This window comes from Leptodactylus fuscus, chromosome 6 (assembly GCF_031893055.1).
Source record: "Leptodactylus fuscus isolate aLepFus1 chromosome 6, aLepFus1.hap2, whole genome shotgun sequence".
Taxonomy (NCBI): Eukaryota; Metazoa; Chordata; class Amphibia; order Anura; family Leptodactylidae; genus Leptodactylus; species Leptodactylus fuscus.
The window spans coordinates 119,186,982-119,213,043 of record NC_134270.1 but is presented as its reverse complement, the minus strand read 5'-3'; the positions used below and the strand labels follow the sequence as shown (position 1 = coordinate 119,213,043).

Genomic DNA, 26,062 nt, shown 5'->3' with positions numbered 1-26,062 from the left:
TCCCGTGCATCCCCCATACTCTGGAACTCCTTACCAAGACACATAAGACTGACCCCCACAATCACAGGCTTCAAGAGGACCCTGAAGACTCCCCTATTCAGGAAGGCCTACAACCTCTAGTAACACTACTGTCACCACATCACCATCTGAACAGTCTCTCCCCTCCCCTTCTATCTCTATCCCTCTTCCCTCATAGACTGTGCCAGTCGGTCATTATAAGTATTATATCCATTTGTATATTTTGTGTACTGTATGTAAACCCCCAAATGTAAAGCACCGTGGAATTAATATGATAATGTACAGCACCGTGGAATTACTGGTGCTATACAAACAATAATAATATGGAAAACTGTGTGCCCCACCATAGGTGGTGTCAGCTGCCACAATGGCAGGTAAGCACTGAAAATCTTACAAACATAAGGTAACCATGTGTAAAACCCAAAAAAAGAGCTTTTTGAGTTTAGTACCTCTGACGATCAAACATGGAAGTGTGCCGTGTCCTAACCTGTATGTCACATACCTGATGTACCTCCTTTCTACATAAAGATAAGAGCAAAACGTGAATGGAGTAGTGAATAATGGCAAAGAGGAAATTGTCAGGAGTAAGAACTCAATGAGATGCACAATGTAATGTAAAGATGGAAAGCGGGGAATCATAGGAACAAGGTCTCCCTCCAGCAAAAGGTTTAGTGCCCATGGGAGCAGTCCCGCTCAACCAACAGGTGTATATCTCTAACCCCCTACCTTCTGGAGTAGTAAATCAGGCTGCAGGTTTACATCCCCATTCACTGCTCCAAAACTGTCTTTGATTTTTGGAGCTAATGCACACCTTCCCCCTTCCCCTCCCTTCCACCCAACCCTATGGTTTCAATTACCTCCTGAAGTCACAGGGGCCTCACTGCAGAAAGCGCCCTCATTCTTACCTCAGCCTCTGAGACAAGCTAGAGTTACAGGAAGGAGGGAGAGGAGACAGAGGGGGCAGGGAGGTATAGCACAAGCAAAGCAAGAAAGAAGAGAGATGGAAAACAAAAACTAGCTGGGGGTGGAATAAAGGCCTAACAAAAAGGAAATAAAGTGGCATTGATAAAGGGCCGTGCCATGCTCTGAAGCCATCACACTTTTACCAGGCATATTATCTCACGTTTATTATGTGTATAAAGCAGCTGCACAGTATGGAGAAGTAGTGATTGGCAGCCAGGCTGTCAGCGACTAGGAGCCGGGCTGCTGACTATCAGCAAGCATCTTGCAGTTCAGCATTGTGCACCAGCCAAGCTGTATTTACCAGACTTCATGGAAGCTGATGCTGGCCACACACAGGCACATCCGCTTGTTTGATCTGTTCACAAATTACCAAATATTTGGCCACCCATGTGATGAGCCAAACTACTCCAGACTTATCATTTGATGGTTTGGCCCCATGCCTGCATTACAGGCTTTTCCGGCATAACACATTGAGATTGAAGAGTGGTTAACTGATTGTATATTCCAATCAGCATTCACTGCAGCCTAGTGGTATATAGCCTCACACACTGCACAGGGACGGCTAGATGGCGGGACATACCGCCAAGTACATTTGTTGGTAAGGGGGGTAACTGCAAGTGGCCGGCCCCTGAAAAGACTGGGCAATGCATGGTAAAACAGTGTAGTTATTATGGACGGCATGTGGTGATCTTATACTGTTTACCACTGTACTTTATTAGATTGATGTATCCCATAGAGTCCGGGCGCCCCTGGGCATACATTTGGAGCTAATATACCATTGTTTTTGTTAAAGCTATGTAAGGTAGTCATGGAAGTAGATTCAGATCTGCTAGTGCTGATGCTGTCACCCAGATCTATTACCTGTGTCCATGTCTATTTCCTGTTTCTACAAAAGATTGTAGGGCTCATAATACTATATATCTGCCAGGACACGAGACTGATGATATCACCACAGGTCCTGGAAGCTGCACCAACTGATAACACTGGGGAAGGTGATGGCGACCTGACTGTGAGAGAGGGTACAACTATGGGCAATGTGTATGCAGATTATGTGAGAGCTAGAGGGGGCATTTTTACAGAACAGCTAGGACAGGAGTAGAGGAGGGGAGACTTTGATGAATACCATATCACATGATAGTTCTCAATAGTATCTGCAGGCAGCAGAAGGAGACTTTCTATTTGCACAGTAATCCATACTTAAAAAAGCGACTCACTGTGATCATGTGACATTTATGGAAGCAGAATAAGGAAAGATACTATGAGAAGACAACTATTACTATGGAGGGAAAGGTCTTTTAGACAATATAATGCATAAAAAAACACAGCAAAGTGTCCCTTTAAATAATGACATCATTGGTTAGTTGGCAACAACAGGAAAGCCATTCCAGAAAGTTTTCCTGCAGGAGAAAGGAGAGGTATCCATCAGTAGGTGCCATTACCTGGTGCCCTGCTCTGACTTGATTCTCAGATTTGTAGCATTGGCATAGTCTGTAGGTGAGGCTTAGGTACGACCATATAACCGTCAGTGCTTGACACCTCTAGAGAATGTGAGAGAGTGAGTGTAACCCAAGTTACTGTGTCAGGACAGTGAGGGAAAGTGATACATGGATACTGAAGTGGGAAGCCCCCCAGAGCGGTGCAAGGATGGAGTGATGCAGAAGCTGGTGCACCTAAACGACTGATGTAAGGTAGCAAGTGTCTGTCTATCATTATAGCCCTTCAGTCCAAAGGATAGTTGCCCTACAGTCTAGTCAATGGCTATTTAAGAGTCTCAGACTGTGCTGTGACTAGAGGAGGTGAGGTAAGGGATCTATAGGTGGAATCACTACTCTGAAAGAGATGACAATCCTGTTTGGATTATGAGCTTGCATTCTATTCTTGGGGACCACTGTGTAAATAAACCCAAGTATTAATAGCATGCACACAGCTATGAGTGGTCAGATGTGTTTCTATAAGCTGGTAGTGGCATAGAAGACATAAAGATCCTTGAGATGCAAGGACAGCTTATACAAGTAGCTGGTGCATGCTCAGTGAGGCATACTGTAGAAGTGAGTAGTCTTTACACTCTTAAGACACAGAAGGATTGGACAAAATCTGTCAGCCATGTTGGCCACAACCTGATTCCTGGAGAATTTGTGGTGTGACGCAGTGCACAATCCTTTGGACATGATATTGCATAATTCTTTATATCTGTACTCCTGTTTAAGAATATCTGCCCACCAAGTGTGAAATGTGCCATCAAGCATATTGTACCTCTATGGTTAAGCTTGGATACCACTTAGACGCCATCATCCTCTAAGAGTGTTGTGCTTCTGTGTGAGGTCAGTAATTGTTCCAGTTTGCCCCATAAAAGTGCCTTTAGTCCATCTTACATTTTTTCTACTACTACCAAGGCCTACCAAGGCTACTTTATGCAATGATTGTGTCAGCAGTTACATTCTCCTCTGTCATGGCAACTTCTCATATTGCAGAATTGGGCCTCTAAGACTAGAGATGAAGAGGGCAAAGGTCTCGCTGTTATTTAAAAGGGCTTACAAAAATTTATGTGAGAGCAGAAAATGGAATGAACTTTTAAAAAAACCCTATAATCACCTCTTCAATCCCTCGCCAATGCAGCGCCGCAACTCTGGTGGTCCCTGCTAGTTTATGCTTACTTCCTGCAGCAATGACAGGGCGCCATTAATATGATCGCCGTAGCCAATCACCTGCCGGTCAGTGGTCACATGCCTTACATGTTGGCACCATGGCTAAGGCCAGTGATTTGCTGAGTGTGCTTATGGGGAGGATGGTTTGCTTGTTTGGCCAGTATAGCAGGTTGATATGAGGAGCTAAAGAAAACACAGTAAAATCAGTAAAAGCTTGTATAGTGTAGATGAAGCTGAATTGTAGTCAGAAGTCCAAGGGACTTGATTTATTGTGATACCACAAATGTCGTACAGTTCAATAGGTCTAGAAAGCATTAGGCAAAATCTTTAATAAAACAAAAGGAGAAGCATTTCTAACAGTAGAGCAGAAAGTAAAGGCAGGGATTTATCTCAGATCTGATCTCTTCTCTCCCTATCAGCCCCTCAGGCACCCTTTCCACAACATCCTAAAAAGGAGGAGGAGGATATGAGGAAATCTTTATACACTGCCTGAGGGTCTGCAAATCAGAAACAGGACGCTAGCAGCCTATATATAAACACCAGCCACGTCTCACCCCATACATCACCCCAAGCAGCCTGGGGGATAGAGGAAGGTTACAGACTACTTTAAAAAGCCCAGACAAACACTCTAAACTTGTAACCACACTTGGTGTTGAAAAAATGTATTTGTTTTTATGTTTGTTCTAAAGTGGAGGGAATGTAAAGTCTTTGTGTAAAAGCAATGCTGCACCTAGTACAGTGGAATCATAAATCCTGCCATGACAGCCACAATGGAAAATCATATATAATATATTTTCTGTTCAGGTGTATTCTTTCAGAGGTAAAGTCATATAACAAAGTTGTAGGACCAATGCTCAGCCTAAAACATGCATGTTAAAGGGGCTTTATCAGCAAAATCATGCTGCCAGAGCCCCACATATGCGTGAATAGCCTTTAAAAAGGCTATTCAGGCACCGGTAAAGTTATATTAAACTACCCCCCAGTTTTAAAATAATACCCTAAAAAAGAATGTGATCTACTTACCGAACGTGCACGCTGGGTGGGCATTCAGGGTGTGTCTTCTTCTTCATCCACGCCTCTTCTTCCTCCGATGTCCTCGGGTCCCGTCCTCCTCCGGCGCTCGCCAAGGTCTCCTTGGCTTATGTGCCAGATGGAACCTGCAATCTCAATAATGATACCAATGCTTAAGGGCCCCCTAAGGCTCCTGGGCCCTGGTGAAACTGTACCCTCTGCACTTCCTCAAGTTACACCCCTGGCGAGCCCCCTTTTAAACCCCTGTGGGTGAGAAAGTGCCCTTGTATGCCAGTGTAGGTCTGGAAATGATCCTAAAGCCCTATGGTTATTAGCTGAGTAATCCTGCAACCAAAACACATCTAAAATAACTATTACCAGCAAAAAATAATAAGGTGCACATTCACCCCTTACAATAGGGCATCCATATGGGTGCATGGGCCTCTACTGTATCTAGATATAGCTTCTTCCAGTTTCTGTGGTATGCTCTTCAAATACCTCCCGCAAACAGCACCTGATAGAAAATAGAATGGCTACCCTATGACTCTGTATAGTATGTGGGTATGGTCAAAAAGAATCTAGTTTAGGTGCATTGAGTTTAGAATGGCAGCTTCATTTCTAGTCATTTCTGGTCGGACTTGAATCTGCATTTAACAGTGATTTCTGGCAGACTACGTATTGGTTGTTGCCAAGAAGTATAAATTATCCAGAGCTTTGCATAGTTAAAGGGATTTTCTGGGACTTTAATATTGATGACCTACTATTAGGATAGTTCATCAATATTAGATTGTTGGGGGTCCAGTGAAAGCGATATCTGGTACACTTATGTATTAGGGTGTATCAAGAAAGATAGCTAGTTGCATCCTGACTGCTAACAATTTATGGACCCTAATGAAAAAAAAATATTGGATTTAATGGATTCATCTCTTTATGGACGATTATTACCGTATATATGTATTCCGTTATTCAATCACTTGTATGAGAAGCGTATGGTATCTTGTGGGGGTAAAGGAAGGGCTTCCTGGGGTCACTGAGATATAGAAAGACTCTTTTTAACTTAGCGCAATTCATGATGATTCCTCAGTGCAGGTGACTCTGAAAATCAGTTCTTTGTCGATGAGTTCAGCAAGTGAATGCAAGCTCGTACTGACCCACAGTATAAGCAATGGGTGACTCGCTGAGACACTGAGCTGATCATACTTGTGCAGGTAAACATTTATTAAAGTAAGGCCTTATTCACATGATTGTGTGTTGTCCGTTTTATTAACAACCATCAAAGGGCCACTTTAAAAACCATGAAAGTCTGTGGGTATATACTGTACGTGTCCATTGTTTTTTTGTTTTTTTTATTGGACCGTCCTATATTTGTACATATTGACAGCTACGCAGATTCAATAATGATTCAGTGGGTCAGCCTGGTAACTAAAGCCTTATTCACATGACAGTCAAACACGGCTGTCTTTAGAACATATTGATTATGATATGGGTATTCACATTTCCTTTTTTTGGCAGTTCGTTTTGATAGACCGCCAAAAAAAATTGAAATGTATTACTAAATCAATCATTAAACTAAAGTCTATGAGAGATACCAGATGGATATCAAACAGATCCAATTTCATAGATTTTTTATGTCAGTTTTTTTTCACAGTCATCTAAGTCTTTAAGGAGATTCTCATGGTCTCAGTTTTTGTAAATTGCCTGCATCTTAGGTTTGGTTCACATCTGAATTTGGTATTCCATTCGAGGAGTCTGCTTGGGGCTCCCCGAACGGAATACTGAACACATTAAAAAGCGGTGAGCAATGAAAGCACACGGACCCCATAGACTATAATGGGGTCCATGTGTTTTCTGCGTGGTGTCCGCAGGAGCCATACAGAGAGGAAAGTAGTTCTTGAAGTACTTTTCTCTCCGCATGACTCATGCGGACACTGCGCGGAAAACACGCGGACCACATTATAGTCTATGGGGTCCATGTGCTTTCATTGCTCACCGGTTCTTAATGCATTTGGTGTTCCATTCAGGGAGTCCCTAAGCACACTCCCCGAACGGAATACCGGACGTAGATGTGAACCAGGCCTTAGGGTCTATATTATGACTACAATAACCAGCCCAGCCCACATTAGCCCTATTAAACGCTATGATGATCTACAGAAGTTCAGTAGGTTTGTAGGGTGTTTGAGTGTTTTGGTCTTTACACAGAGCCCAACATGTAGATGCTCAGTATTGTGGCCTTGTGAAACCAACTTTAGGGACAGAATTGCTACAGAAAATATTTTACAAGTGTATGATCAAGTGTAGCTCTTTTTCTAATATATTTGGACCTCCATTAAAAGTGATCTGCCACACAGTGGAAGAAGCCATCATAAAGCGAAGTTTGTATTTATATCAAAGACAACATAGCAGAATGACACAGGTTTTTTGGCTAGGAAAGCAGTTGTCTCCTTTAGGGTAATTTCACACAGGGGTAGGCCGCCTCAGGTTCCAGACCAAAAAATGGGTAGCTGCGACTGAATGCCAGTGCACTGCACCGACATCCAGTCGCACACTCCACTCCGGATTAGGTCCAATGAATGGGCCTAGTCGGGAGGGTGAATGTGAATCGGCCTGAAGAATGAGCATGTCCGTTCTTTTTGGGACCTGACCAGCTCCCATTGATTTCAATGGGAGCCGTCTTTTTGGGCAAGATTTTGAGGCGGATATGGCCTCAAAATCCTGACCAAAGAACCCTGTGTGAACTTGCCTTTAATGCGCAGAAAATAGCCCCATAATCCAGACTGAAGGCAATCCATATTCTATAGTATGGTGCCATATAGCAATGCTTCTAGGGGAGAATACCTCTGTAACAAAGAATGTGTTGGAACATGCAATATTTTTTTTTTTCAAAAGTACGGTATGGATCCATGAGAAAAAACTGCAGCCAAACTGTCCTGTATTACCATAGCCTTAGCTGTAGCCTAAGGCCAGGTATAGAGGACGACTAATGTAGCATGACGGCTGTTTCTTGTGTTAGAGGAATGTAAGTCTACATCTGATTTGCTTTCCTGTCCTGTCATTCACATGTCCTTTCTACATATTACTAAGGACAAAAAAACAAAAACAAAAAAAAAAAAATCTTCATCCAGTCCGTGCTTCAAAAGATTTTTTGTAACTTTAGAAATGATGAAACTTTATATAGATACCAGACACCCACATGGTAACGTATTTATAGCAATAGTGAGGGGACATAAGGTCACTCACTAGTGACCGACAATTTGAGGAGGGGTATGTTTATCCCATGTTTTATATATTTATATAGTTGATGCATCTGTGGTACTATTAGGTTGGCTATAGTAAAACAGCGCACAATGTGGCAAATTTATTAAGACTGGCGAATTATTAAGACCTGTCTAGGTTGTGGCCTCTTCATAAATCTGTCAGATGTTCTGGCACCAGAATGGAAATTGATGCCAGGTAAAAACTGGTGTCGATTTCCATTCTAACTCATACCAGAAAACAATGTGTTGGGAAAGGAGCAAATCGGGGCTAGTGACGTATGTTTGGGTCTTATGCCAAACATGCACCTCAATATCATCCCTCTACACTAGAAAATTGGAGTAGAGCGATTGATGAATTCCCCCAATGCTTCTCAACCCCTTTACTCCTTAAAGGGGTTATCCACTTTCTAATATTCATGGTCTATCCATAAATTTGCAAGGGTATGACACCCAGGACCCTCACAGATCGGCTTCCAGTAATGTTTTCATGCCAGGAGCCGCACTGCTCACTCATAGTACAAACTTCAGTGTTATCCCATTGACGTCTATGGAAAAATGCTACAGCACCTAAAGCCGCCACTACCATTTATATGGCGAGTGAACAGCATGGCTGTTGTCATGTAAACATTATCAGGAGCCACACTATCCTGGAGCAGCTGCTGAGTGGTATTGGAAACTCACAGATCACCCCTTTGAGTTTAATGCGTAGGCCAGAAAAAGCTCCCTGCGTCTGCATTATATGGCAATTTACCTAAAAGAGGCTAAAATAAGTTTTGTTTTGTCCTCCATGGAGTAGCATATAGGTCTGCATCACTTTTTAACTGTATATTAATATCAGTCTACTATATTTTACAGAGGACCACAGTAAAAGAAACATATAGTATATGTTTGTGTTTTATTTTTCATTATCATTCTTCTTATTATTATTATTGTTATTATTATTAATAATAATAACTTTATAAAGCACCAACATTCCCCTGCAGCACTTTACACATCAGAAAACATATGAACAGACAATATGAGACATTACAATGTGACAAAGAAATTAGTATATACATTTTATGAGTACTGTGGGATCCCATGGTTGATACATTCCATATCAGTAGCATATATTTTTAATACCAGGCTTGGATGCTGTATACACAGAGCCTCATTTTACTAACCTTACTGATCAGGCAGCTGTCAGATAAGAGCTGCTCCTTTAGAGAATGGAACAGCTGTCATCTGAAAATGGCTCAGTTCTTTCTTTATGAAGTGTGCTTTAATACAGACATCAGTACACAGGTCTGATATGTGACGCATCTGGTCTGCATGGCAAATTTATTGAAGGAGATTCTGTGGCTGAAAAATCAGTCTCTTACATGTGAATTGGGTGCTTTCTGCAGTATATGCATGAATTTCTGCAATCCCCATTCACACGAAACATCTGCAACACAACTTCCGCATGTGGATTTCCCCTAAAGTTTGTCATACATTTTAGATGGCAGACGGCTGTTACACAACTCCCCCCTGACTGATGATGGGATTGTTCATACGATTCCACAACCAACATGGACCTGCACCAGTTGACTTGTGATGATCATACCAAACACAGATATTTTTGGCTATCAGCCGGGTGAGAATTGTCATCATAAACAATCAGTTTTTGGCACACTAAAGTAGTAAAAAATCAGCTTGTGGCATCTATGTGTCCAGTCACCGAATGAAACACCAAACCGCCATTTCAATAGATGAAAATCTAATGTGAATGCCCAATGTTAGTTAGTTATCGGCAACAAAAAGGATGCAAATGGAAGGAACTTCATTCACATAGCTTTCTGCATGCGGAGACTACAGCAACAACTGATCTGTGTGGGGTCAGGGGTTCAACTTTTTCTGAAATTGCTAAGCAAAAGATATCAAAGTGTATATGTTAACATTTACATAGGTGCCCATCCTCCAGAGGGTGGCCAAAAGGTCCGCTCTGTGTCAGTTTTTAATTTTTTTTTCAACTGTATAAGATAGCACAGCAGTTGGCACTTTTCTAGACAGAAATCTACTGCAAAAAAAACCCTAAAAACTTTTATCATGTGGTACACGTTTATTTCACAGTGGATCCTAACTTCCAGAGATCTTAAGACAGTGCCAGCCTACTTATACTAGGTTCACACTAGTGTTTGAGTCTCCGTTGAGTCTCCCACATAGGGACCCGAAAGATGGAGAGCCTGTCCCTTTAAAAAGTTACTTGCGGACCCCAAAGACTATAATAGGGTCTGCCAGGTTTCTGCCAGTTTTATATGATCATCGGTTTATCACTATATATCGGTATAGAACCAGGGGAGAGAAAAGTCCACCTTGCAGGACTTTTCTCTCTGCCGATTTTAGGCGGAATCTGCGGAGACTCCACTGCAGAAGTGAACCTGCTGCTCCATGCAATCTCCTTGTCACTGAACTCATGAGAGAGCAGGAACAGGAGACTTGAGAGACTCTTAATAGTAACCAATGGCAAATATCCAATCCATCCTGGATTCATTGGGACAGCCCCAGGATTTGAGGGCTGTTCTGCTGTGCTGGGCGGTGTGCAGTATGTCCCACGTTAAACTCTAAGGCTGCTTTCACATGGTCAGTGTTTGGTCAGTGATCTTCATCAGTGATTGTCTGCCAAAACTAGAAGTGGGTTAAAAACACGGAACAGGTACAAATATTTCTATTTTACGTGATCTCTGTGTAATTTCCACTCCTAGTTTGGCTCACAATCACTGACCAAACACTGTCGTGTGAAAGCAGCCTTAAATTGAGTAGAATGATGAAACAGAGACCTGTTCACCATTCACCCCTATTGCAGCTGCTGGAGTTTGGGATGCAGTCAGACTTGGTGCAGTGATGTCACTCCATCATGCCTACTGCTCCAAACTAAGAGAGACTGGAGTGGACTCCAGGGGAGTGGGGAGAAAGGGAGGATTACTTAACTTTTATTTATTTTTTTGCATTTTATTGCAGGGAGGCCCCAAGGGCACATTATACTGTATGGTAGCCACAAGAAAGGGGCACTATAATGTATGGAGGCCACATGGGTGGGGCATTATGTTATGTGAGAGCAACAAGGGTATATTATACTGTGTGGGACCACAAGAGGACATTGTACTGTGTGGGAGTGGAGGCCATAAGGGGATATAATACTATGTGTTAGCCACTGGAGGACATTACACTGTGTAGGGCTAGAAGAGGACATTATACTCTGTTGAGACCATGAGGAAACATTATACTTTTTGAGGGGCAACAATGGGACATTATAGTCTTTGAAGGCCATGAAGCACATTATACTGTGTTGTGTGGGTCACTGGGAGGACTTTATACTGTCTGGTTAACTCAGGAGGGCATAACACTACATAGGGGCACTAACAGGGTATTATATTGTGTGGGGACAGACAATGGAACTGGATGGAGTATGGCCAAGGTTGGAGGAGTTAAATAGTGTGTGTAAACTTTCCATTGCACAGATTTTATCCCTCTTGCTGTCATCTCAAAGTTGGAGGTATGGTTAGATGAATGTGGATTGTGGGAAAACTCTTGGAGCGTTCCTCCATACGGTATTCTAAGACTCCTCGGACCCATTGATGTTCTAACCAAATTAGGTGACTACGCTGCTATGAAGAGCGAACCCCTTTAAGAAAATACAACGTACCACTAGCTTTGTGGAATTGTGGGGTAGGCCACAGCTTTATTTACAAATAATAATAAATAATAGTAAATTTTATTTATATAGCGCCAACATATTCCGCAGCATTGTACAATTTGTATAAATAAACATAAACATATAAACAAAAGATTTAACCATGTCCATGCACAACCTCTGGCACTTCCTCTTCCTTCTGGACGCCCCGCTGTGGGACAGCAGGCATGTAGGTCTAATACTTTACACAATTATCCTGGCATGGACTCCCGCCACCCAACAGGCAGTGTAACCCCTACACCTGCCTGCGCCCCCCCCCCCCCCCTAACAAAACCAAAACCCTCTCAATACCGTCACGTAAGCCCAATAAAAAAATGTCTGTGCCTATCGGGTTAAGATGAACCCCGTCCCTGAGTAACATATTGGCATTGTCGCCCTCCAGGTCGGTATGGCGAAAGGTAACGCCACCTAGAGATCGAACAAACTTAGAGACCCGTATATTCAATACTTTGCGGGCACGCTATAGGATGTATGGACGCTGTATGGACGTTGGATGTCGAGCCCCACGCCACTGAAGGCGGGACACCACCTCCGACCACACCAATACCACAGAATCAAAGAAGTCGTATACTCTCTGAAGGTCAAGTTTGATCATGGTAATCAGTTCTGCCAGTTTAACTCGACCCAAATCATTCTCACCCGCATATACTTGGACCATTGCCGGGCCTCTGGCAATCCGGCTGGCCGCTACAATGTCAGGAAGGACCTGTCGCCACCGCAGCCCACGGCTGCCACGCCAGTATACCTCCGCACCTTCAATCCCCATAGTGACACCACCAGGCCAAACATCCGCTCTACGTTAGGCCCAAAAAACAAACGAGTGCCCAATCAACCAGACGGATGTAGGAACATCTGTAACAAAGGGGGAGGAAAAGACAACAGATGACTTAAAAGCGAAAAGGGAAGAATACCACACCAAAAAGATTTAAAGTATAAAATACCCGAATCAGCATACCCAACATGCCCAGCGGACGCCGGGCACTAGGGAGTCATCAAATCGGGCCTAATATATGATCGAAAGCAGTCAGATTTCCACCGATCCAAGCGTTTAACTGCTTCCTCACCCAAACCAAAAGTGTCAGCTGTTGTAGCGGCACCAATCCTAAATGAATGGGTCCTGAAATCCTGCTGATCCAGACCCAAATCCCTCAAACAAGCCCTGAACCCTGACAAAAACTGAAACTAAGTTAACGGGGAACCAGACTCATGTACTAGAAAGACCTCCGCCTGAGGACGCTTGGTTACATAATCCCGAACCACACTAACTGGGCAAAAAGACGAACCCACCTTCCCAATAGTCACCCAGAACCCGCTACCAAAACGATTCGTCTTAGACTTACGAATACATCATTTAACTGCATCATCCGAAACAACGACATCCCCAGCCAACAGACCCCCGGGACGGGACCTACTGGGACTGACCAACTCCCCGATACGGAGTGCCACAAAAAAGGCTAAAGCAAAAGCGGCCCTCAACAAAATCACCTCATAATCATCGCCACACATCACTGCCAACACGCCGCACAGGCGACGCAAAAGACTAAGGGAAACTGGACGACGTTTATCACCACCACTCTTTTCTTTCTTCCAACCCTTCAAGGCCTGCCGAATAACAAAATGCTTTGTCACATCTATTCTCCCAAACAACTTCAACATAAAAGCCACACCGGCTAACTTTTTAACAACCATACTGTAAGAAAAGCCCCGCCGGCGCATCACTGACAAGAACTCTAGAGAGACATCCAGCAAAACGGCATTGTCCACGGGCACTACACCGCCAGACACCGATAACCAAAGATCCCAAGCCTTTGCAATGGCTCTTCTAGGTAGACGCAGTTACTGAGTTACGAATAAGGTCTAACAATTGCTCTCTACCAGGTCCCACAACAGATCCGGACAGCTCCAACCTTCCGTTTTTACCGAAGGATGAAGGGCATGGAAGACCTGCAAACGCGATCGAGACAAAGTGTCAGCTAAACAGTTCTCCACTCCGGGTACATGGCGCGCCTTAAACCAAATGTTATTACGCAAACACATCAGGACCAGGTGTCTCAGCAGAGCCAATACCGGGAGTGAAGAAGAGGACTGCCCCAAAGAACCACCGCTGCCACTATAGGGAACAACTCTAAGAGGGTCATGTTCCGAACTAAACCCGAAATCACCCAACGCTCCGTCCACGACCCCCTACACCAGTCATCTCCGAAAATGGCTTCAAAACCATCCCCACCGGCAGCATCGGTAAACAATGCAAGATCTGCATTGCACACTTCGGCCTGTTGACACACCATCTGACCATTAAAGGTCTGCAGAAAGACATGCCAAATGCGCAAATCCTCCTTCAGAGGGTTCGTAATACGGATAAAATGGTGGGCCTGAAGCACACCCCTAGTCGCCAGCGAGAGCCGGCGACAGAAGGCGCGCCCCATCGGCATCACCCTACACGCAAATGTCAACAGGCCCAGCAGGCTCTGCATCTGATGCAAACTGACTTTTTTAACCTGAAGGAACTCAGCAACCAAGCTAACTAAACGATCCAACTTGTCGTCCGGAAGCCGAAAGACCATGTCCACTGAATCAATTTCGATCCCTAGGAAGGACAAACAAGTGGACGGGCCCTCCGTCTTCTTGGCAGACAAAGGAACACCAAACTGTCTCATCAGGGATTTAAAAGTACACAAAAGATAAGCACACACATTCGAATCACCCGGGCCAACAAAGAGAAAATCGTCCAAGCGGAGAGACCACTCAAGAAAAGTACTAAACAACTCAAAATAATAAGAAGAGATAGAGCATCCCATGGGCAAACACATGTCCACAAAAAAAAACAACTGATCCCTAACCATGCAACCCAGCAAGTGGAAACAATCCAGGTGCAACGGCAGGAGCCGGAAGACCGATTCTATATCTGCCAATAAAGCACCTGGACCCGCCGAACGGAGTAACAACACAGTCCGACCAAAGGAGGTATACGAAACGGCCGCATCCTCCTTTGAAATACCGTCATTAACAGATGACCCGGGAGGGTACGAGAGGTGATGTATGAGACGGAATTTTCCAACCTCCTTCTTGGGCACCAGGCCCAAAGGGGAGACCCTCAAATTAGGTAACGGCGGCTCCGCAAATGGGCCCGCCATCCATCCCAACGCCACCTCCTTAGTAACCTTCTCCCATGCCATCTCCTCGTTTTCCCTGACAGACTTTAGGTTCAGAGACAAAAACAAAACAGAAGAAGGAACATGGGGTATAAAAAATCCTAAGCTAAAACCATTAAGCAGCAGGCTTGCCTCCTGGGGTACAGCACGAGCCACTGCCCCAGCACCTGCATGTTCACTGGCGTTCTCTGGAACGCCGGGCGCAACCAACTTGCCTCCCTGCTGATTACAGGCGGGACCTGTAGAGGCTCAGCGAACGGGGGAAAGGGCGGAGGCTGTGGCTCCGGGCAGCAGGCTACAGCGGAAGAGGTAGCCTTCCTGGGCAGCTCCTCGATGGACGTCTCGCGTCGATGGCTGAACCGGGAAGATGAGGAACGATGACGTGACCCGCGAGACAGCCTTCGGTCCCGACGGCTATGGCTCCGCCTGGATCTGGAGGTCGAGCGGCTGGGCGGGGCACGACGTCCGCTGCGGCTGCTCCTCCTCCTACGGTGGGACCTCCGGCTGCGGTAATGGTGCGATGACTTCTCCTGATGCCCATGGTAGCGGCGGTGAGGACTGCTCCCTGAAGAGGACTCAGAAGAAAGGAGGTTAGCATGCTGAACAGAGCGGCCCCTGGACGCAGCACCACCCACCCTGCTAGAACGATGAGCCCGATGCGCACCAGCCGACACACGTGGGGTCGCAGAACGCCGTGTGCCTAACCCACTAGGACCCGGCAAAACCTCCTGTGACATGAAACACCGTCCACCAGCACCCTTGCCCAACCCCTCTTTACGCCCACCAGTCAGCAGGCGGGCAGATGCAGCCCCAGCAAAAATACCCTCACTTACCGCCAGGCCGTCATCTCGGGCATGAGAATGGCCCCCTGTGGCTCCGCCCCCCTGCCGGGACCTGAGACAAGTCGCCCCCGGCTGCCGCAGAAGACAAGGAGCCGGCGAAAACACCGGCACCGGAAGTCACATGGGAGCCGCCATCTTGGGCCGAACTAAGCCCGGCCCCTCCCGGCATCGTCAGCTGACAGGCCACGGCCCCTCCCGACGCTGCACCCGCAGCCACATGCACAGCAGGCTGAAGAGGGACCGCCTCCAAACAGCAAGTGGAGGAACCGCCCACCACAGCACCGCCCACAGAGCCCGTGCCAGCCACCACGACACCATCTTGCGGCCTACAGCATCCCCACAGGAATAGCCGGAGCCCGACGCACCTCCCCACACCGCTGCGAGAGCCACAATCAGAACTACTGCGGCGGCCATGATGTAAGCTACCCGGATCCCCGGACCTACCTCTAGCACGCGACCCCCCTGCCGACCATGCAGCGCCGGACCGACCCTGTGCCAGGGGACTGGGGCTCAGACGTGATGGTGGGCGCGACACACGCTGCGGCCGCCCCTCCTTCTCTGCAGGGGTCCCAGATGCATCTTCTCCTCCAGTCCGCTGCAGCAGCTCCAGAAGCCAGCCATTCCCTTGGCTGGCCACACGCTCCATCACCAACTTTTCCAAAGAGTCCGTCATGGCATACGGGTCCTGTTCCTCTCACCATCAATTTGGCAGAAGGTAAGACACCCCCCTACGTGCCCCTTATAGCCCAGATAACCCCTCCTTATGTAATCAAAATATGTCACTTATCTCCAGGCAGAGAGCACTATGTCCCCTGTCACTGGGCAAATTAACCCCTTAAACCAAGGAATCCAGAGCCCTCTCCTTAGGCAGTACAGGGCTCACTAAATGCAATGTAAGACTAGGTTCACATCTGAGATGATTCTATCGCAGTGTCAGCTTAATCTGCAAGGAGAAAAGTCCTCCGCAGAAGTTTCAATATAAAACCGGCAGAAACTCGACAGACCCCATTATAGTCTATGGGGTCCGCTGGTAACTGCTTTTTGGCATACAAGGGTGAAAATGTGTAACATGTTTTCTATGGCATTTTTTCGGTTTTGTCCATATGGTGTTCTTGGTGTTTTTCAAGCTCCACAGAGAAGTAACAGACAATAAGGAATAAGAACAATGTTATTGTGTATTAGGACACATTATTACTCAATTATTATTCATTACACTATTTGTATTGTGTATTAGGAGACAATCCTACTGTGGGCATAGGCAGCCTAAATTCATAGCCCAAAATGCACAGCACCCACCCTGGGTTCAGGCAGTTGTTCATGAAGTGAGTGTGAAATGGGATGAGATTAGGGATTCCCCCTGTGCCAGCACATGACTGAGCGGTAGGAAGGGTGTTGGTCTGCCGCACGTCTTATAATGTGGATCGCATGCGTTTTATATGCTGGAGGGTCGATCATTGTGCAGGGCAGGACGAGTAATCGGATCCCGGGTGATTAGCACTTTATGGGATGGGGGTAGGGTTGGAGTTCCCTGATCCTACATAGACATGCTCCTGATTATCCAGAGGGGTCTGTTGTCTCCCCCCTCTCTGGACTAAGCACTGACATCTGATTGGCAAAGTGGGATTTTTGGGGAAGGGTTTTGCGACCTGGGGAGGGGGGAGAGGGGCGGTTTCAAGGCGGCCCCTGAGTTTTGACTTGGAGAGAAGGATCCGTCCCGGGACAGAGGGCGCCTTGAAACAGATTGTTCAGAAGTGACTGGAGAAGCAGAGCACAAAGGGAAAGTGATCCGAATCAGAACCAGAGGCAGACAGCTGCAGCATCAGTTCTGAGACGATCGGATCGCAACGACCTGAGAAGAGCCCAGAGATCGGTGCCCTGCAGGCCTGCAGCTGAGCTGAGAGAAGAAGGACAGAGCACAGTGTAAAGTGATCCCGAGGTGACACAAGCAGAGCTCGGAGGAGGGGGAGGCTGCTGGAGGAACACAAGAACAACTTTGTCTCATCGCAGCAGATCTGATTGTCCCAGCAAGAACTCGCACTAGACACGTGTGACTTGTGCTGCAGCTCTGGAACTGAACAGGTGATCCATTCTGCGTTTTCTCCCTATTCCCTAACCATGCAGGGTGTGCCCAAAGCCACCCTCCTCCAGGTCCTCTACCCCCTGCTTGCCTTGTGTTCACTGGCAGATGCACAGCTCCATGGTGAAAAGGGCATCTCGGTGCCAGAGCATGGCTTCTGCCAGCCCATCTCCATTCCTCTGTGCACAGACATTGCATACAATCAGACAATCATGCCCAATCTTTTGGGGCACACCAACCAAGAAGATGCTGGCTTGGAGGTTCATCAGTTCTACCCATTAGTGAAAGTGCAGTGTTCTTCAGAGTTGCGGTTCTTCTTGTGCTCTATGTATGCCCCAGTCTGCACTGTATTGGAGCAGGCCATCCCACCCTGCCGTTCCATCTGTGAACGTGCAAGGCAAGGCTGTGAAGCCCTTATGAACAAATTTGGCTTCCAATGGCCAGAGAGGTTGAGATGTGAAAACTTTCCTCGCCATGGTACAGAGCAAATCTGCGTAGGACAGAACCACTCAGAAGAGGGAGGTCCACCTTTGTTGACCACTAGCCCGCCGCTGCATGGCACTGTTGGACCAGCAATTTTTGCCTCACCCGACCATCCCTTCCACTGCCCCAGGGTGTTAAAAGTACCAACCTATCTCAACTACAGATTTTTAGGAGAAAAGGACTGTGCTGCTCCATGTGAACCTTCTAAGAGTGATGGCTTCATGTTCTTCAGTCAAGAAGAGATCCGCTTTGCCAGAGTATGGATTCTAATTTGGTCAGTACTTTGTTGTGCATCAACCTTCTTCACAGTGACTACTTACTTAGTAGATATGCAAAGGTTTCGCTATCCTGAAAGACCCATTATATTCTTGTCTGGATGCTATACCATGGTATCTGTCGCTTACATTGCAGGCTTTGTGCTTGGTGATAAAGTTGTGTGCAATGAGGGCTTCTCAGTGGATGGTTATAAAACTGTCGTGCAAGGTACCAAGAAGGAAGGTTGCACAATTCTCTTCATGATGCTTTACTTCTTCAGCATGGCTAGCTCTATCTGGTGGGTCATCCTTTCCTTAACCTGGTTCCTGGCCGCTGGCATGAAGTGGGGACATGAAGCAATAGAAGCCAACTCACAGTACTTTCATTTGGCAGCATGGGCAGTACCAGCTGTGAAAACGATAACCATCCTGGCCATGGGACAAATCGATGGAGACCTTCTCAGTGGAGTTTGCTTTGTAGGACTTAATAGCATTGACCCACTGAGGGGATTTGTGTTGGCCCCCCTCTTTGTCTACCTCTTCATTGGAACCTCATTTCTCCTTGCTGGTTTTGTATCCCTCTTCAGAATCAGGACCATCATGAAACATGATGGCACAAAGACGGAGAAGCTAGAGCGTCTGATGGTGCGGATCGGGGTTTTCAGTGTTCTTTACACAGTACCTGCCACAATTGTTATTGCATGCTACTTCTACGAGCAGGCCTTTAGAGAGCACTGGGAGCGTAGTTGGGTGGGCCAGAACTGCAAGAGCCTAGCTATTCCTTGCCCACAGCAATACACTCCGCGCATGACCCCAGACTTTACAGTCTATATGATAAAGTATCTCATGACCCTCATTGTTGGAATCACCTCTGGGTTCTGGATCTGGTCAGGCAAAACTCTTCATTCATGGAGAAAGTTTTACACCAGGCTCACCAATAGCAAACATGGAGAGACAACTGTGTGAAGACTGAGGAGTTCACAATTGGTCCTTGAACCATCGCAGACTATTAATTCTCCAGACTTTCTTCCAATTTCTTGTCACTCCATTCTGTGTATGTAGATCTCCATACAATACCTTTAGGCACATCTTGCTGGAGTTGTAATTAAGACTGTAAATAGAATTTTTTTTTGTAAATTATATATTTCTATTTAAAATATAGGGTTAAAATTGAAGAAATACAGAAAACTTTCTTGGAATAAAAGACCCTGCTCCTTTGTTTCTCAAACCTTTTCATTGACTTGACTGTGCCTTGTGAGAAATGAAGATATTTAGACTGCAGTCCATTTGTTTTTGGCTCTTCCTGGATATTATATACAGTATTTTTATTATTTTTTTTAATACGTTGCCCTGCTAAACCATGGAATTTGTACTAGTTTCATATAAGCCAACCAAAGAACTTTAGAGATCATCTTAGTATATGTGTGTGTGTCTGTTGGTACATCAACACCTTTACACAGATCGCTGTGCTGCTGCTGTAGTTTGTCGGTATGACACAACTGGATTATTGAAGGAGGGTTGATTTTTCTATTAGTTTAATTCCCTGCTCTTTGCCTGAATTACAACATTTTCCCTTTATTTTAGGTTTTTCTTTGCATTTTGTATAGTATAATTTGTAAGAGGACAGACAGTCCAGCACACCTCTAGATGATACCAGTTGGCTGGAGACAATTTGTTGATATACAGGTGTTTTCATGGTACAGAATCGACAGCTGTCATATTTTTTCTTTACGTGTGTATCGAACATGGAAAGGGACTTGTCACTTGTAAACCTTTGTTCACTATCTTGGGTTTCAGTACAAACCAGCAGTTCTTCCATGCTGAATACATATTGATTTGTTATTAAATATGTTGATTTTTATTAATTTTGAAATTAAAAATGACAAAAAAATATTTTTGTTAAGAACCACAAACAAAAAAAAAGTCTTTTCGTCTTTTCCTCTTTCATTCTGTGAACAGTTAGGGGTTAAACATATTAGAACTGAACTGACATTCAACACTGTGAATAGAAACTTCATCCTATCTGGGGCTTCAAGTCCCACTGCAATACAAGACCTGAGCGTACACAATGGCTGGAGGGTTTACAGGTTGTACAGCTATCTTCTAAGCTGGATACATTCATGTAGTTTTGCTTTTTTTGTTAATCCAAACACAGATATGGATACAAAAGTGAGGAAAGTATGTCTTGTGTTCACATGAATAAGGCTGATTCTTGGATCTCTGATATCAAGTTGCAGTTTTGATGCTACAAATCCATCCACTTATGGTCTCCATGCACGATTTGGATGCATTCTGCTTCAATGCACTGTATCCGTGGTGGACTCTATAAATGGCGGTATGGATTTCAGCTTTGTATTCTTTTTGAAATCTGCTCAAAAATTCTGGTGTGAACATGTCCTTTTTGTACTCTTTTATACTTTTAGATCCATGCCTGGTTTTGGCTCAAAAAGTGGTACTAGATCCATACTTTCACAAGATACTTTCGTTAATGTCAGATTTTGTTCCATTTCCACAGCAATGATATTTATGGATTTCAGGAAATATGAATAAAAAGCAGTTTGTATTGCACTAGCCATTCCTTATTGGCTATAAGAGCTGCAAATTTGGTAGGCCAAACCACTGACTTCAGTATACTTCTTAAGGCTGAGGACCCAATTTGCGGAAATGCAGCTTCTTTTGTTGCAAATTTTGCTGTGTTTTTTGAGCCAAACCTAGTAAACTCTTCAAAAGGAATGGGAAATATATACTTCTACCTCCTGCTCAATCCACTTCTGCCTTTGGCTTAAAAAAAACCCACTGCAAAATCTGCAACAAAAAAAAGCTGCATTTCTGCAACATGGGGCCTCAGCCTAAATTACATTTTTTCCCCAACTCCACCCAAAACTGGAAAACTGCTGGCTATTAAATAACCATGGCGAGAGGTATAGAAAAGTGTGTGTGTGTGTGTGGGGGGGACTTTTAGTGGTTTGTGTGTGAGGGATTCTGACTAGCGGATAGTTGTACAGAGAAGCAGTGTTTAGCAGTCACTGCAGTGAGTCAGCAGACGTCCATGTCTTCTGTTAATATCTGCTTATATCTGCTGTATTTCCACTTTGTGACACCGCTGCATAATAACAAATGGTTAGAAATCCTACTGAACAGTTTATAACATTTTAACTTTTGGAAATTACTTACTACACTACTGTAAGTCAGTGTTTATTGCGGACTGTATTAGGCCGGGTTCACACGGAGTATTTTGACTCGTGATTTGGTACGTAGACGCAGCGGGAGCTTTTGCGGGCCGTATACGCTCCCATTGTTTTCAATGGGAGCTGGTACCATATACGCGGCGCTATTTTGCGTCCGTGATTTTGCGGCGGCCGCAAAATAGTGCTGCGTATACGGTACCGGCTCCCATTGAAAACAATGGGAGCGTATACGGCCCGCAAAAGCTCCTGCGGCGTCTACGTACCAAATCACGAGCCAAAATACTCCGTGTGAACCCGGCCTTAGAGTGCATATACCATTAATGATACAAAAGTATATACTGCAGGTTAGTGATACAATCTGTCATTAATTCCTGGTTCATCACAATGATACTTGACATCCAATTAACCATCACTGTTCTGCTGTTTTAAAAAACCAAGACTGCAGGCATTGCCTGTTTATAGCTGCCCATAAGCAATAGCCATGGTATTATTTTAGTAGTAAAGAGTTCTATAATTGTCTAGCGCCAAAATGTATATGGGTGTACAGGAGACTTCAAATGCTTGTCTGAAAGATCAGTTCAATGTCACTAGTGATGTACAGTATGACAAACTATTTTCACCATATGAGTGTGTGAATAACATCCCAGCACACATACGTTGTCTGTAATATAGCTGTGCCTGCAATTGACACATTGACCATTATTTCTCCTGGGGCAGCTGCATTATATTAAAAAAAAACTTACCTTAAATATTTTTAAAAAAATACTTAAAGATGAGTCTGTTGAGTAGCATTGGTTTCCTTATTGTTGCGCCTGTGCATTGGTTCTGTGAAGACAGGAAAGTACGCCTCAGTTTTACTACATTCATGCTGCTTGAGGTCTGATGCATGCGCAACAAAGCTGAGCTGTAACCAGCCTCACTGAACTACCGCGCAGGCATTGGGAGCGCAGATGCTACACAACTATAATGTTTTTTTCAGTGCTGTATGCCAGGGTCTGCCAATGTCTCCTAACTGCCCCCTGCATGGGATGGTTTGGGTGGAGAAAGAAGGATAAAATATGTCCACTTTTACATGTTGACTCTTTATCAGCCCCAGAGATAAGCAACTAGCATTGGAATTTAGTAGACATTTGTTCCTCTCTACTCATTGTTGGGGGATAGATGGGTGGGAGAAGGATTAGTTGCCAAATGAAAAGAGTTTTGCCAGTAGCTATTTCATTTGTATGATCTTACACTTTGTACAGTTTTAAGCTACATTCACACAGTGGAAAATGAAGAGAAATTCCTCTTCATTTTCCACCACTGCATTCAGCCGCGGTATTACTGCAACCCATCAGCATTCTATTGCAGCTTTCCGCTGCTGATTAGGCCCAAATGAATGGACCCAATCAGCAGAGACGCCTAAGCCCCGGAATCCATGGCAAGATCAAGCAGGATGCAGATTTTTTTCTGCGTCCTGTCGCTATCTCTGCCTCCCTTTCAAAACAATGGAATGGCAGAATCTATCTCCAAATCCACGGCAGATTGCTACTTAGTTAAGGTCCTTTTACATGAACATATATCTGTCCAATAATATTTAATTCAGACCAATATCGGGATAAATTGTTGTGTGTTCCAATAGACCTGGCAGACATCTGATAGACGATTGATAAAGATGAGCAAGTAGTATTCGATCAAGTAGGTATTTGATCGAATACTACGGTATTCGAAATACTCGTACTCGGTTGAATACCACACGGTAAACATAAAAGGCGATCGAATACCGTCGTATCAAACACCTACTCGATCGAATACTACTCGCTCATCTCTAACAATTGATCTCTTGTGCATAAACATTTTTTCTTCTTTCACAGTGATTTTGTTTTAGGACAGTGATTGAGGAATATACCCCTAAAAAACACCAATTGCGCGCTCCCTTCGGTAAAAATAGGTTCTGGTACGCTGATGTATCAAATATAAAACATTTATTTAAGATGACGCGTTTCGGGCTTCTCCGGTACCTCACAAGTACCACCCCTTTATCAGATCTAGTTGAAAATACAAACATAACACACATAAAAAGTAAAATTAAAAGTAAAATGTAAAATGTTTGTATGTTATGTTTGTATTTTCAACTAGATCTGATAAAGGGGTGGTACTTGTGAGGTACCGGAGAACCCCGAAACGCACCATCTTAAATAAATCTTTTTTATTTGATACATCAGCGTACCAGAACTTATTTTTACCGAAGGGAGCACGTAATTGGTGTTTTTTGGGGGTATATCCCTCAGTCAGTGTCCTGTGATATCCTTCGACCTTTGAGTCGTAAGCCGTAGACGCTGCCTTACGTTTTTCGGTATACATAGCTTGATTACATACCAAAAATGCGTAAGACTAGTTGACCTATTTCTGGAGTCCACAAGGACTTATATGTGGATTTCTCATATATACCTAATTCTCAATTAGCGCGCCCACGCTTGGTAATACTATACATTTTGATTTTGTTTTAGGACAATCATAACAGATGAGGATCATGAAAATTGATCATAGCCTAACAAAATATCTATGTGTGGAAATAGCTGACTCAAACTACTTTCCAAGATCATTTTTGGGTGTGTTTTGACGCTCTGTGACGTTTATATTCACCTTGAGTGAGAATTACTTTGGGCTTTACGAGGGGGTATGAACACTATAACTTTAAAATGGACATCACAAGCATGGCTGATACATATAGCCGGACTCCTGCCACCTGCTGGGACTGAAATACCCTATGAGGGTAAGTTCACACAGAGTTTTTTGGATCGGATCTTGAGACAGAGGCCACCTCAGAATCTGCGACTGGATGCTGGTGAAGTGCATACAGTGCATCAGCATCCATTCGCGGCATTCCGCTCCGGATTAGGCCCAAATGAGTTTACCTTTGTCGGGAGGGAGTGTCGCGAGGCGGACATCTGTGGCAGAATCAGCCGCGGAATCCGCCTGAAGAAAGGGCATGTCGCTTCTTTTTTCTGCAAGCGGGAACAAACCACTTGCGGAAAAAGGAGCCCATTGATATCAGTGGGTGTCGATTTTTTGAGCAGGATTTTGACCCGTATACCACAAAATCATCCACAAAAAAAAAACCTCATACAGCTATGTGAATGTAAAAATTAAACAAAATCATACATGCTAGAATGCAAAGAGGCGAGCTGAAATATTATTAGCATCCGTAATGTTAAAGGGATTTTCTGCTCTCAAATGGATTTTTCATAACCATGGCCTATCCACCAGATAGGTCAGGATCTGACCTATGGGGGTCCGACACCAAGATCTTGCACAGATAAACTGTTCCATCAGCCTCCAAGCACCAGATATTACAGCAGCGGATTGGGAGTGTATGCAGTCTGCGCCTGTTCAAGTAATAGATGTTGGGATGCCGTTTGCCAGAATCACCACTATACAGTGCATGTGGTGGGTGGGGATAGGTGTATTACACACTGGTTTATATAGATGTTTATTTACCTGGCTGTTTTTTAGGAACATCTATGAAGAACTACAGCGTGGCAGCACTTAAGTATGACTTAAGTTATAGCTCAGGTTAGGGCTTATTCACATGACAGTGAAATTCAGCCATGTGATGGCTGTTTTTAAAAAGGAGTGAACGTGTATATGCACATGTCCATTTTGGGGGGGACAGTAAAAATGCCCAGTTGTGAGGCACAGAATTGGGTCCTTTTTTAACCCCTTCCTGCCGGTGACATTTTACAATTTTCAATTTTGATTTCCTGCCTTCCAAACCCCATAACTTTTTTAATTTTCCATTCAGAGAACCATATGAGGGCTTAATGTTTGTAGGACAAATTTTTCTTCATATTGGTATCATTTATTTTTCTGTACAATGTACTGGGAATCTGGAAAAAAATTCAAAATTGGGTGGAAATGGAGAAAAAGTACATTTGTGCGACTTTCTTACAGGCTTAGGGAGCGTTCACACTACCGTCGGTGTCCGACATGTAGTGTCCGCTCCTAGTGTCCGCTCAAAATCTGTCACGGACACTAGGAGCGGACACTAGATGTGTCCGTGACACCTGTCATTCACTTGAATGGGCATCGGGTGCGTTCTTTTGCACTCCGTGCCCGTCCTTCCCTGTCCGCAAGAGAAGATGTCCGACTTCTCAAGCGGACAGAAAAACCCTGCATGCAGGGTTCCTCTGTCCGCTTGAGAAGTCGGACATCTTCTCTTGCGGACAAGAAAGGACGGGCACGGAGTGCAAAAGAACGCACCCGATGCCCATTCAAGTGAATGACAGGTATCACGGACACATCTAGTGTCCGCTCCTAGTGTCCGTGACAGATTTTGAGCGGACACTAGGAGCGGACACTACATGTCGGACACCGACGGTAGTGTGAACGCCCCCTTAGTTTTTACAGCATTCACTTTGCAGCCAAATGAAATGTCATCTGTATTCTATGTTTCATTATAATTCCGGGGATGCCAAATGTAT

The 26,062-nt window shown here is 44.7% G+C and overlaps 1 protein-coding gene across 1 annotated transcript; it reads left to right on the top strand.

Annotated features, from left to right (window-relative positions):
• The first annotated feature begins 17,308 nt into the window (after positions 1–17,308).
• Positions 17,309–20,314, top strand: FZD2 (frizzled class receptor 2). Its single transcript, XM_075277159.1, has one exon. It carries the CDS (start codon positions 17,713–17,715, stop codon positions 19,375–19,377), a length of 1,665 nt encoding a protein of 554 aa, XP_075133260.1. The 5' UTR covers positions 17,309–17,712; the 3' UTR covers positions 19,378–20,314.
• The last annotated feature ends 5,748 nt before the right edge of the window (positions 20,315–26,062 follow it).

Excerpts from the sequence above, each read along its gene's own strand:
- FZD2 (XM_075277159.1), top strand. The coding sequence starts at position 17,713 with ATGCAGGGTGTGCCCAAAGCCACCCTCCTCCAGGTCCTCTACCCCCTG.